The 12529-nt window shown below is 37.9% G+C and overlaps 1 protein-coding gene across 23 annotated transcripts in view; it reads left to right on the top strand.

Moving 5' to 3' along the window:
- CADPS2 (calcium dependent secretion activator 2) overlaps positions 1–12529 on the top strand; it is a 590044-nt gene that overhangs the window by 436293 nt on the left and 141222 nt on the right. For all 23 annotated transcript variants that reach the window (XM_043463600.1, XM_043463598.1, XM_043463588.1 and 20 more), the window contains one exon: positions 9475–9576. In XM_043463600.1, coding sequence (XP_043319535.1) covers positions 9475–9576 — 102 coding nt within the window. The remainder of the gene's footprint in view (positions 1–9474; positions 9577–12529) is intronic.

Here is a 12529-nt window from a genome sequence, read left to right as displayed (position 1 = left end):
CCTCTCAGATCTTTCTTGAAATACGGTGGAATGATCCTTTCCCTTCATGGAAACTAATTTATTACCTGAACTACCCCAAAAGCCACCAAAGATTATAGAAAATGGATGGGTAATACTGTGCATCCCTCTTGTTCTGCAGTTGTCTTTTCACAGCATCTGCCTCACTTTAGACCTTGGCTCAATCAGTTAAGAATCTGCCTGCGATCCAGGAGACTGCCTGTAATTCAGGAGACCCGGGTTCAATCCCTGGATTGGGAAGATCCCTGGTGAACAAAATGGCAGTTCACTCCACTGTTCTTGCCTGGGAAATCCCATGGACAGAGGAGCCTGGCGGGCTACAGTCCATGGGGTCGCAAGAGACAGGGAGGACTTAGTGACTAAACCACCACCTCACTTAGAGTTTATGTTGTGCTCATTATGGAAGGAATTGGTAATCATGACAAGATGTCACATATACAGAAAGGGTTCTGTTTACTTTAAAATGCTCAATGTGCCAGATTGATGGATAGTACAAATTATAAAATCCCTTAGTTCATGAAGGAATTGAGTGAAATTGATTTTACAGGCCTTAATATTATATAGGATCTATTTTTTGAATGAATCTGCCCTTCAGAAAAGGGATTCTGTGTGTGTGTGTGTACACACAGGCATGCACAGGTGCACACGTAACGGATTCTGTGAAAACAGAATATGACCCATAGACAGATGTAAGATCAGTCTACTAAGCATGAATGAATGGCAGAAAGTTCTGTTATGCGATTGTTTTTTAAGAATCTTTCAAGTAATAATTAACAGACACAACTGCTTGTGGCGTTCAGTTGCTTTTAATGTAATACCAGAAGGAAGTTCTATGTCATAATTCATTTGACAGTATCTTATATTTTAAAAAGTATATCTACTATTGAACTATGCTTTATAATTTATTCATATCTTAAACTTATTTCTCCTAACACTCTATTTTTATTAAAATCATGTGTAACTTCAGTAACTACAGGCCGCAGGAGAAAATGAAAATATGTGTTAATTCTTGGTACATGAACATACCCTTCCCTCTCATTGGAACCACTTTAATATATTAAGCAAAGAGTTAAACCCCAGTTAACATTCGAATTAGAAAACTAGTCATCTTTGTTAGAATTTTAAATAACCACTTTTTAACATCATTATTATCAATGTCAAAGAGGCAATGTTATTTTTACTTTTATTATCTCAGGAAAAAAAATCTCTTCTTAAGATTTAAAGCACTTCACTTTACTAATAATAGTGTTTAGGTAAACACTAAAAATTCTCTGCTTAGTATAAATGCACAGTAACTTTTGTTAGAGATCTTTTTACCCAGAATTCTTGACTATAATTCCTGCTACTGTTTGCTTTTCAAAAATTTCCTATTTTACCTAATAGTGCATTATAGGTGAAGATCAGTGCACTGATCTTTTTCCAAATAGTGCATGCCATATTAATACTAATAAGTAATAATAATATATATGATATTATTAATTCATGAATTCTTATGATCCTATGTAACTGATATTTTCTATTCTATATCACACCAATTCATATTTTTAGCATTTATATATTAAGTGTTAATCAGACGCGAGCTACTGCTCAGGGCACTAGTAGTATAGCGCAGTGGAGACAAGTATATAACACGTTAGATGACGTGAGTCATCTAATATACAACGGCAAACAATGAAGAGGCCCGTGGCAATGGGAGATGACACTCTTCCATCGGGTGGTTGGAGATGACCTCGTTAATCCTGAGTCATGTCGCTAGAGATGAGAGTGAAGGAAGTGAGAAAGCCACGCGTGTGCCTAGGGAAAGGCTCCGGGCCGGTGGAAGCGTCACCTGAAAGGCCATGAGGCGCAGCGCGCTTCCTGTGTTTGGAAACTGGTAGGGAGGCCGGCGTGGCTGCAGAGAACGGGCTTGTCTTGAGCAGGCAGAGAAGAGCAGAGCGGGCTTTTGGCTTTTACAGTGAGTGTGACCTCTGCAGGAATATGACTCCTGCTTGAAAATGGCTCAAGTAGTGTGCAGCCAATACTCTGATAAAGAAAAGACTGAAAGAGAGAGACGGTGTTCGCTGTAGTCACACTGCGGGGAGAGCCTGTGATGAATGACAGCACCAAGGGGGGCAGCAGAAGTGGTCGGAATAGTCAGTTCTGAATATGTTTTGAATATGTAGCTGACAAATTAATTTATAAACTGAGCTTGTAAAACTGTTGTATTTTAAATCTCCCCTTACCCTGAGTCTGCTAGGTAAATGTTCATAAATATGACTGATTTGAATCTCTCTCAAGGCTTCTGTGAGTACCTAGGTTGTAATGTATGAAAGAGCAAATTTTAGGATTTCCTTTTGTTAAGGTCTCTTTTAACTGAATTACTGATTTGATAGTAGGTATTTCAAATTGTATTGATATTTAAGCTCACTGCCTTATACAAGTAACAGTGATGTAAATAAGCGTGACATCCGATGAATCATCGAAAAAGCAAGAGAGTTCCAGAAAAACATCTATTTCTGCTTTATTGACTGTGCCAAAGCCTTTGGCTGTGTGGATCACAATAAACTGGAAAATTCTGAAATAGATGGGAATACCAGACCACCTGACCTGCCTCTTGAGAAACCTGTATGCAGGTCAGGAAGCAACACTTAGAACTGGACGTGGAACAACAGACTAGTTCCAAATAGGAAAAGGAGTACATCAAGGCTGTATATTGTCACCCTGCTTATTTAACGTATATGCAGAGTACATCATGAGAAACGCTGGGCTGGAGGAAGCACAAGCTGGAATCAAGACTGCTGGGAGAAATATCAGTAACCTCAGATATGCAGATGACACCACCCTTATGGCAGAAAGTGAAGAAGAACTAAAGAGCCTCTTGATGAAAGTGAAAGAAGAGAGTGAAAAAGTTGGCTTAAAGCTCAACATTCAGAAAACTAAGATCATGGCATCTGGTCCCATCACTTCATGGGAAATAGATGGGGAAACAGTGGCTACAGTGTCAGACTTTATTTTTTTGGGCTCCAAAATCACTGCAGATGGTGATTGCAGCCATGAAATTAAAAGACACTTGCTCCTTGGAAGGAAAGTTATGACCAACCTAGACAGCATATTGAAAAGCAGAGACATAACTTTGTCAACAAAGGTCCGTCTAGTCAAGGCTGTTGTTTTTCTAGTAGTCATGTATGGATGTGAGAGTTGGACTATAAAGAAAGCTGAGTGCCAAAGAAATGATGGTTTTGAACTGTGGTGTTTGAGAAGACCCTTGAGGGTCCCTTGGACTGTGAGGAGATCCAACCAGTCCATCCTAAAGGAGATCAGTCTTGGGTGTTCATTGGAAGGACTGATGCTGAAGCTGAAACTGTAATACTTTGGCCACCTGATGCAAAGAGCTGACTCATTGGAAAAGACCCTGATGGTGGGAAAGATTGAGGGCAGGAGGAGAAGGGGAAGACAGAGGATGAGATGGTTGGATGGCATCACTGACTCAATGGACATGAGTTTGGGTGAACTCTGGGAGTTGGTGATGGACAGGGAGGCCTGGCGTGCTGCAGTTCATGGGATCGCAAAGAGTCAGACACAACTGAGCGACTGAACTGAAACTGAGAAGGAGTTCCACCGTTGTTGCTTCTCAAATGTAGCTTCCATTTTTTATTAGGGGTTTCTTTTATTGCTCTATATTTTCTTTTTAAACATAGAGGAAGGACTTCCCTGGAAGTCCAGTGGTTAAGACTCCATGCTTCTGTTGCGGGAAGCACAATTTCGATCCCTGGGTGGGGAACTAAGATCCCTCATGCCTCATGATGCAGAAAAAAAAAAAAATAGAGGAAAGACAATAATGCATGGGCACTAAAAGCCCTGGATTTGGAATGCAAGAAACCTAGATTCATGTCCAGGCTCCTGTCCTTACAAGCTGTGTGACCTTAAGGAAGTCACCTAACCTCCCTGAGCCTCAGTAGCCTCCTCTCTGGGGGACTAAAGAAAAGATTACTGTGTTCAACCTATGTTACTATACATATAAAACAGCACAGTACCCAGTGAATTGATAATTACTGTGTTTGTTTTAATAACAGTCATGACAAGATATTAATGACACAGAAGTATTTGCATTTCCTGGGAAGAATAATTTTAGAAGGAGTTGTTACTTTGAGGCTTGACTACAGAAAGTTGCCATTTAGCCTCATTTTAGATATAGAAGGCCACTTCATACACCTGATATTTAGTATATTGGTGTATACATATTTGGTATATTTGGTGTATATTTGGTATGTTGGTGTATACATAGTCTGGCATATTGGGTCTTCACTTGTAGCTCAGATGGTAAAGAATCCACTTGCAGTGCAGAAGACCCCAGTTTGATCCCTGGGTGGGGAAGATCCCCTGGAGAAGGGATAGGTTACCCACTCCAGCATTCTTGGGCTTCCCTGGTGGCTCAGATGGTAAAGAATCCACTTGCAATGTGGGAGACCTGGGTTTGATCCCTGGGTTGGGAAGATTCCCCTGGAGAAGGGAATGGCTACCCACTCCTGTATTTTTGCCTGGAGAATTCCATGGACAGAGGATTCTGGCAGGCTACAATCCATGGGATCGCAAAGAGATGGACATCACTGAGTGACTTTCACTCACTGACATATACACTAAAATAAGGACATGTGAATAAGAGTAGGTCCAAAATATAAAATGTATTTAACCTGTCAGATGTGTACCTAATTTAGTAATAAACTCCGTAAAATGACAGACCTTCAGTATGAATAACAGTCTGTATCTCAGTGAAGGTGACACAAGTGACATCCCCCTGACTAACTTTTCTCACTCTTTACTGACTGAACCCCTGGTTCCATTCAGGCAGGTCGGCAGTGTGCCCCAGTGAGGTTTCGTATCACCTGACGACATACACTGTCACTGTGGATTAGCCTCCTTGGATAGTTGAAACAAATAGTAAAATTCACTCAAATATAATCTCGTGGCATCTGTCAGAGAGCCAGATCAAGGGCTGTGTCAGTCATCAGAACAAAAAAGATAAGGGCTTTGCTCTTTTTCATCAAGTTTGCATAGGTGTGTTTAGTGAAATAACCACCTACAACTTGGTGGTATGGGTTTCTATGCTATGTATTAATAATAACATAATGTAGTTAACAGTTTTCATTTACCCAAATTCCCAAATTAATGAATTATATAGATAAAACTCTCCAGTTCAACTTCTGTGATTATTGGTAATAGTCATTCTTGGGTTACAGTCTGGGTTTTGTGCTGTTATTTCCTCGATAGGTAATAACTGCAAAGTAGCATGTGAAAAAATCCATTGTTAAATTATTATAAACCATTGGGGTTAGCTCATAGTTCATTGCTCCAGAATTTAAAATCAGACTTTTTTCTTTCTTAAAAATTTTGAAAGACCAATATTTTGCCATTAGTTTGTTTGGGGTTTTTTTTGCAGTTAACTTTCAAACTGCATTTTGATGGATCAGAATGAAATATAATTGTAGATAATATTTTCAAAGCATAAATTCAAGCAGGATACAACTTTCTGAAATAATGAATTATTTACTCTGTTTGAGAAAGAAATTCTCAGACTTTAATGATAGCTGTTTTTTCTGATATGAATAGAAGGTCTTTAAGCCAGTCTGACTCAGGTATAATTTTAGAATTAATTGCTTTTATCCTACTTGACTAGTTTATAAGTACCAAAAATGCACACACACACATGTGTAGATCTTTTTGTAAAAAACAGTTGGAACAGCAAATACAAATCTTGTTGGGAAAGTTATTTTTATTATCCTTTTTTTTCATAATCCTCACTTCTACCTATTTTGTACATAAACATTAAAAATAAGTTCAAATGATGGCCACCATCACCCTAATTCCAAAACCAGACAAAGATGCCACAAAAAAAGAAAACTACAGGCCAATATCACTGATGAACATAGATGCAAAAATCCTTAACAAAATTCTAGCAAACAGAATCCAACAACATATTAAAAAAATCATACACCATGACCAAGTGGGCTTTATCCCAGGAATGCAAGGATTCTTTAATATCCGCAAATCAATCAATGTAATACACCACATTAACAAATTGAAAGATAAAAACCATATGATTATCTCAATAGATGCAGAGAAAGCCTTTGACAAAATTCAACACTCATTTATGATTAAAACTCTCCAAAAATCAGGAATAGAAGGAACATACCTCAACATAATAAAAGCTATATATGACAAACCCACAGCAAGCATCACCCTCAATGGTGAAAAATTGAAAGCATTTCCCCTGAAATCAGGAACAAGACAAAGGTGCCCACTCTCACCACTACTATTCAACATAGTGTTGGAAGTTTTGGCCACAGCAATCAGAGCAGAAAAAGAAGTAAAAGGAATCCAGATAGGAAAAGAAGAAGTGAAACTCTCACTGTTTGCAGATGACATGATCCTCGACATAGAAAACCCTAAAGACTCTACCAGAAAATTACTAGAGCTAATCAATGAATATAGTAAGTTGCAGGATATAAAAATTAACCACACAGAATCCCTTGCATTCCTATATTACTAACAATGAAAAAAACAGAAAGAGAAATTAAGGGAAAACCAATACCATTCACCATTGCAACAAAAAAGAATAAATACTTAGAGTATATCTACCTAAAGAAACAAAAGACCTATACATAGAAAACTATAAAACACTGATGAAAGAAATCAAAGAGGACACAAACAGATGGAGAAACATCATTACCCCAGAGGACACAAACACGATGAGAAACATTACCGTGCTTCATCAGGAATTGCGAAGAATCAATATGCAAAATGGCGCGTTCTACCCAAAAGCCAGTCATATAGATTCAATGCAATCCCTATCAAGTACCAACGGTATTTTTCACAGAACTAGACCAAAGGAATTTCACAATTGTTATGGAGAATACAAAAAACCATTCCAAATAGCCCAAACGTATCTTGAGAAAGAACCCGATGGAACTGGAGGAATCAAACCTGCTCTGACTTCAGACGTCTACTACAAAGCCCAAGTCATCATGACAGTGTGGTACTGCACAAAGGACAGAAATTATAGATCCAAGTGGACAGAATAGAAAGCCCAGAGATAAAATCCACGAACCTATGGACACCTTATCTTTGACAAAGGAGGCAAGGATATACAATGGAAAAAAGACAACCTCTTTAACAAGTGGTGCTGGGAAAACTGGTCAACCACTTGTAAAAAAAATGAAACTAGAACACTTTCTAACACCATACACAAAAGATAAACTCAAAATGTATTAAAGATCTAAATATAAGACCAGAAACTATAAAACTCCTAGAGGAGAATATAGGCAAAACACTATCCGACATAAATCACAGCAGGATCCTCTATGACCCACCTCCCAGAATATTGGAAATAAAAGCAAAACTAAACAAATGGGACCTAATTAAACTTAAAAGCTTTTGCACAACAAAGGAAACTATAAGCAAGGTGAAAAGACAGCCCTCAGATTGGGAGAAAATAATAGCAAATGAAGCAACAGACAAAAGATTAATCGCAAAAATATACAAGCAACTCCTACAGCTCAATTCCAGAAAAACAAATGACCCAATCAAAAAATGGCCAAAGAACTATAACAGACATTTCTCCAAAGAAGACATACAGAGGCTAAGACAAACACATGAAAAGTGCTCAACATCACTCATTATTAGGAGAGAAATGCCAAATTCAGAAACCCCAATGAGCTGTGGTACCATTACACGCCAGTCAGGATGGTCTGCTATCCAAAAGTCTACAAGCAAATAAATGCTGGAGAGGTGTGGACGAACAAGGGAACCCTTTACACTGTTGGTGGTGGAATGCAAAACTATACAGGCCGCTATTGGAAAAACAGTGTTTGGAGATCCTTAAAAAACTGGAAAATAAGTAAACTGCCATTGGACCGCAACCCCACTTCTGGGCATACACACGGAGGAAACCAGATCTGAAAGAGACACGTGCACCCCAATGTTCATCGGAGCACTGTTTATAATAGCCAGGACATGGAAGCAACCTAGATGCCCATCAGCAGATGAATGGATAAGGAAGCTGTGGTACATATACACCATGGAATATACTCAGCCGTCAAAAAGAATTCATTTGAACCAGTCCTAATGAGATGGATGAAACTGGAGCCCCTTATACAGAGTGAAGTAAGCCAAAAAGATAAAGAACATTACAGCATACTAACACATATATATGGAATTTAGAAAGATGGTAACGATAACCCTATATGCAAAACAGAAAAAGAGACACAGAAGTACAGAACAGACTTTTGAACTCTGTGGGAGAAGGTGAGGGTGGGATGTTTCGAAGGAACAGCATGTATATTATCTATGGTGAAACAGATCACCAGCCAGGTGGGATGCATGAGACAAGTGCTCCGGCCTGGTTCACTGGGAAGACCCAGAGGAATCGGGTGGAGAGGGAGGTGGGAGGGGGGATCGGGATTGGGAATACATGTAAATCCATGGCTGATTCATATCAATGTATGACAAAACCCACTGGAAAAAAAAATAATAATGAAAAAAAAAAAAGAAGTTCAAATGATAAGTCTTTGGGAATTAAAATATAATCTTAAAAAAATAAGTTAATTGGACAAGGAATGATTGGTGCTAACAAATGTAAAAGATTCATTTTGTTGAACTGTATAAATATGTAAAGTTAATGCAAAAGTCCTGTATCTTTTTCTCTGTTTTTAACAAAGACAGTTAAATTCACATATTGAAAATTTTAGATGAGTGCTATACTACCAGATACTTGAACTGATACAGAGTAAATTCTGAATCCATGATATTAGATATATTTTATATTTTCAATTCTAATCTCTTAGTAAAAGAATACTTCTGTTCAGTCATCACCTTAATTTCATAAGCATATTTGGTTAAGCACAAAAATCTTGAAACATAGGTAGACTTTCTTCCCTGCGTGTTTTCATTCAAATATTTATATTTAATTTATATTTAAACAAAAAAAATAGAGCAATAAACCACTACACATATCCAAAATGTCTTTTCCTTACAGCAATTAAAATTAAATCTCTAATTTCACATTAGCTCAAATTTTATTTGGAAGAGAAGCAGTTAAGACATTTTAGCTTACGTTCAGTATATTCTTTATAATTCCATTCATGATATTTAATTGGTCAACTGTTTGGTATCACTATAATATACTTTTCATTGCCATTCTCAAGGACTAGTTATTGTTTTCTGGATCTGAAAACTATTTATTGTTATCCTTTGCCTTGAAGGCTCTCTAAAAGAGAATAAATCCCTTCCATTCATTCCAGGTCAAAATATGGAGCAAATGACTGCAAACACCTCCAATAAAATTTCACTGTAGACATAAGCTTTATGTATACTGTGAACCCATGTGCATTTTCCTTTATTATTTGGATTTTTCAGGGAAATAGAAACATAAAATATATTCATTTTCTATCACTAAAATTACTGATTCTACTTTTTTTTCAGGCCTGATGGAATCGGAACTGTTTCAGTGGAAGAAAAAGAGAGATTTGAGGAAATAAAGGAAAGACTCTCTTCCCTTTTAGAGAATCAGATAAGCCATTTCAGGTATATACTCCATTAGTAAAAGTGTTTGCTTGCTTAATTCACTCAATCTTCTAATCTCCTACAAATGTGGATTATGTTGTTCTACTACTGCTCAAGGATTATCAGTTAGCTTCTCCTCCATTGCTTGCAAGATATGATCTACACATTCCTCCATCTGGAATCTCCTTCTCAGCCTGCCTTTCAATTTCCACAACTCATTAGATAGACCCCAACCCCTGCAATATCCATTCTGCTCACATTGTCTTCTCAGCCTTGCATAAGCTGTTCGCTCAGCTCTGGGCACGTTTACCCCCTCTTCCTGCATCACCAGGCAAAGAGACTTTCTCATTTATTCCAACAGAGGGTGGAAAACCTGAAGTCTTTTATTGTTCATCATCTGTACTATGCCCTAGTTTCCCACCACCTAGTAAGGGCATACGTTTCTTAAGTCCTTAGTTATCCTTTTATTTACCTTCTATGAGAATAAGGACCACAGTGCACCTGGCAGTTTCTCAGTCAAAAAAATGAAGTACTGGCACTAAGAAACATTTGCAGGATGAAGGATAAATATCTTGATAATACTCCTTTTTTCCCCTGATTATAGAGGGCTTAATAGAACTTAATGGTCAAAAACAATTATGCCTTTTTCTATTACTCTCATCATTAGATCCTGTAAAATGCTGCCATGTCAATGTATTGTATCTTATAGCACATCTGTCATGCTGTGGGTATGTAATTTGGAATCATTTCATATGAACTTATTGAAAAATAAATTTAGCTAATATTGCCCTCAACAGTTTGAAAACACTATGATTTAACCATGTGAACGGTGTGTGGCTGCTCTGAGTCTCAGTTTCCTTATTTGTAATATGAAAAGCTTAGACTCTCTGATTTTTTAAAATGATCCTGAAGGAAAAAATTATCATAGGATAGACTATTCATCTGTTTCCCTGCATTAGTGATTTCAGCTGGAGCTGGTACCACCAACTTAAGGTAAGTGAATGAGGGAGGATTTACTTTGTCATGATAATTGGGCCTGGGGCAGTCATTCATGCTGTATTTAGAAATGCTATGCATGGGACAGAATTGTTGGAGAATTATGAGAATTATTCTGTCCAAAAGGCCAATAAATTCACATTAGCAAACACATTTGCAGAGGATATGTATGCATTTGCTGCCAAAATTAGTATCTTTCAGGTTACATAGACACCATTATATTCATTGTGTATGTCATTTAATGAAAATATGTAGTTTTTCTGTTGTTGAGACAACAGTTTTTCTGTTATTGAGACACAGCTCATTCAGTTGAATATCTGTATCAGAAACTATATAAGTCTCCATGGTTATTTGTAGTAGTGCTTTCATGTGCAAGTAACAGATCCCACCTCATATTGATTTAAACTAATAGATGTATATATGTTCACTTAAACGCAGGTCTCAGATAAGGTGAACTTCAGTACAGGCTGAATTTAGTAGCCAGAGCTCCATTTCTTTGTGTTTCTCACATGGCTGTCTTTTTTCATGGGGTAGCTTTAGCCCTAGATGGGTAGCAAGACCAGGAATTCCTGACCTCACATTCATACATGGAGGTTTAAAGGGAAGCTAGTAGAGGCTCTCTCTTTCTGTGATTCTCTCTTAAGATGGAAAGTTGCCGTAGAAGATCCTGGCAAACCACCTCTCATATCTCATTTGCCCCAGATAGGTCATAGGCCTGGTCCCTAACCCAACCCAGGAGCCAGGGGAAGCCCATGCACTAGGTGTCTCAGTGACAAGCCACGGGACCACCATGGCTGAGTCAGCCTGGTCAGAACCAGCCCACCAGGGGCCTGCCGCCACAGTGGGAGTGGTGAAGTGTGAAAGTTGTGTCCGACTCTCTGCGACCCCATGGTCTGTAGCCTGCCAGCCTGCTCTGTCCATGGGATTTTTTTCCAGACAAGAATACTGGAGTGGGTTGCCATTCCTTCTCCAGGGAATCTTCCCAGCCCAGGGATCGAACCCAAGTCTCCTGCATTGCAGGCAGATTCTTTACCATCTGAGCAAGCAGAATGACTATTGTCCACATCATTTATTGTATTCATTTCCTCTCTCTTACGGTTTTATTTCTCTGCTTTTCTGTGTAAAGTCTGTAAAGATGTACTCGAATTCTTTTTCATTTTTATTTCTTTGATGTACTAAAGATAAGAGCTAAACCAAACTGCTCTAGATATTTTTGGCTGACTTTTATATTCCCTTTTGATATATGTAGAGTTTGTATAAATTTTATGAGCTTTGTTTTTCCTGAGTCCATAGAAAACTGGATAAGAGGATATGAGGTTAAAATAAAACAGAAGAAATTTTAGGGATCCATATAGACAAATTTAGAAGCATATTTAAATTATCCATGAAATTTTCCTAAGGATTCTATCAAATGATCTTCCTTAGCCACTTATCAATACATTAAAATTTAGAAAGAACATAAATTACTTATCAACTCACACTAAAGAATAACCAGAGTACTATTAATAACTCTTGCATAAAAAATTTATTCAGGCCCAACTGTGTTTCAGAAATGAATTTCAAAGACACAGATAAAGTAAGGCAAATTAAATTAAACATAAATGAGGGACTTCTGGTTAAAAACAGCAGGTCAAATGCATGTCTGGCTCAGCTTCCTAATAGAACCTAACCAGAATAACAGAACAGTATTTTTCTGAAGATAGAGACCTACAAAGACAAGAGTAAGAGGAAAAAATGGAAAAAAGTTTAAAATGTGGAAGTCAGATGAATGGGTGGTATCTAATTTAGCCACCCAGGAAAAACTGGAAGTCGGGGAGAAAGAGAGAAGCAATCTGATTTATGTCATACAATCGCCAAAACGTTTGGAACTGCCAGTTGTAAACCCGCCTGGAAATTAAGAGTAGGATGATTTGCTATAAATCTGCTTAAAACACACTTAGATCCCCAGATCTCTTTTCTAACTCACCAGCTAGGCTGC

Source organism: Cervus canadensis, chromosome 3 (genome assembly GCF_019320065.1).
Source record: "Cervus canadensis isolate Bull #8, Minnesota chromosome 3, ASM1932006v1, whole genome shotgun sequence".
NCBI classification, from domain to species: Eukaryota; Metazoa; Chordata; class Mammalia; order Artiodactyla; family Cervidae; genus Cervus; species Cervus canadensis.
This window is presented reverse-complemented; position numbering and strand designations above follow the sequence as displayed.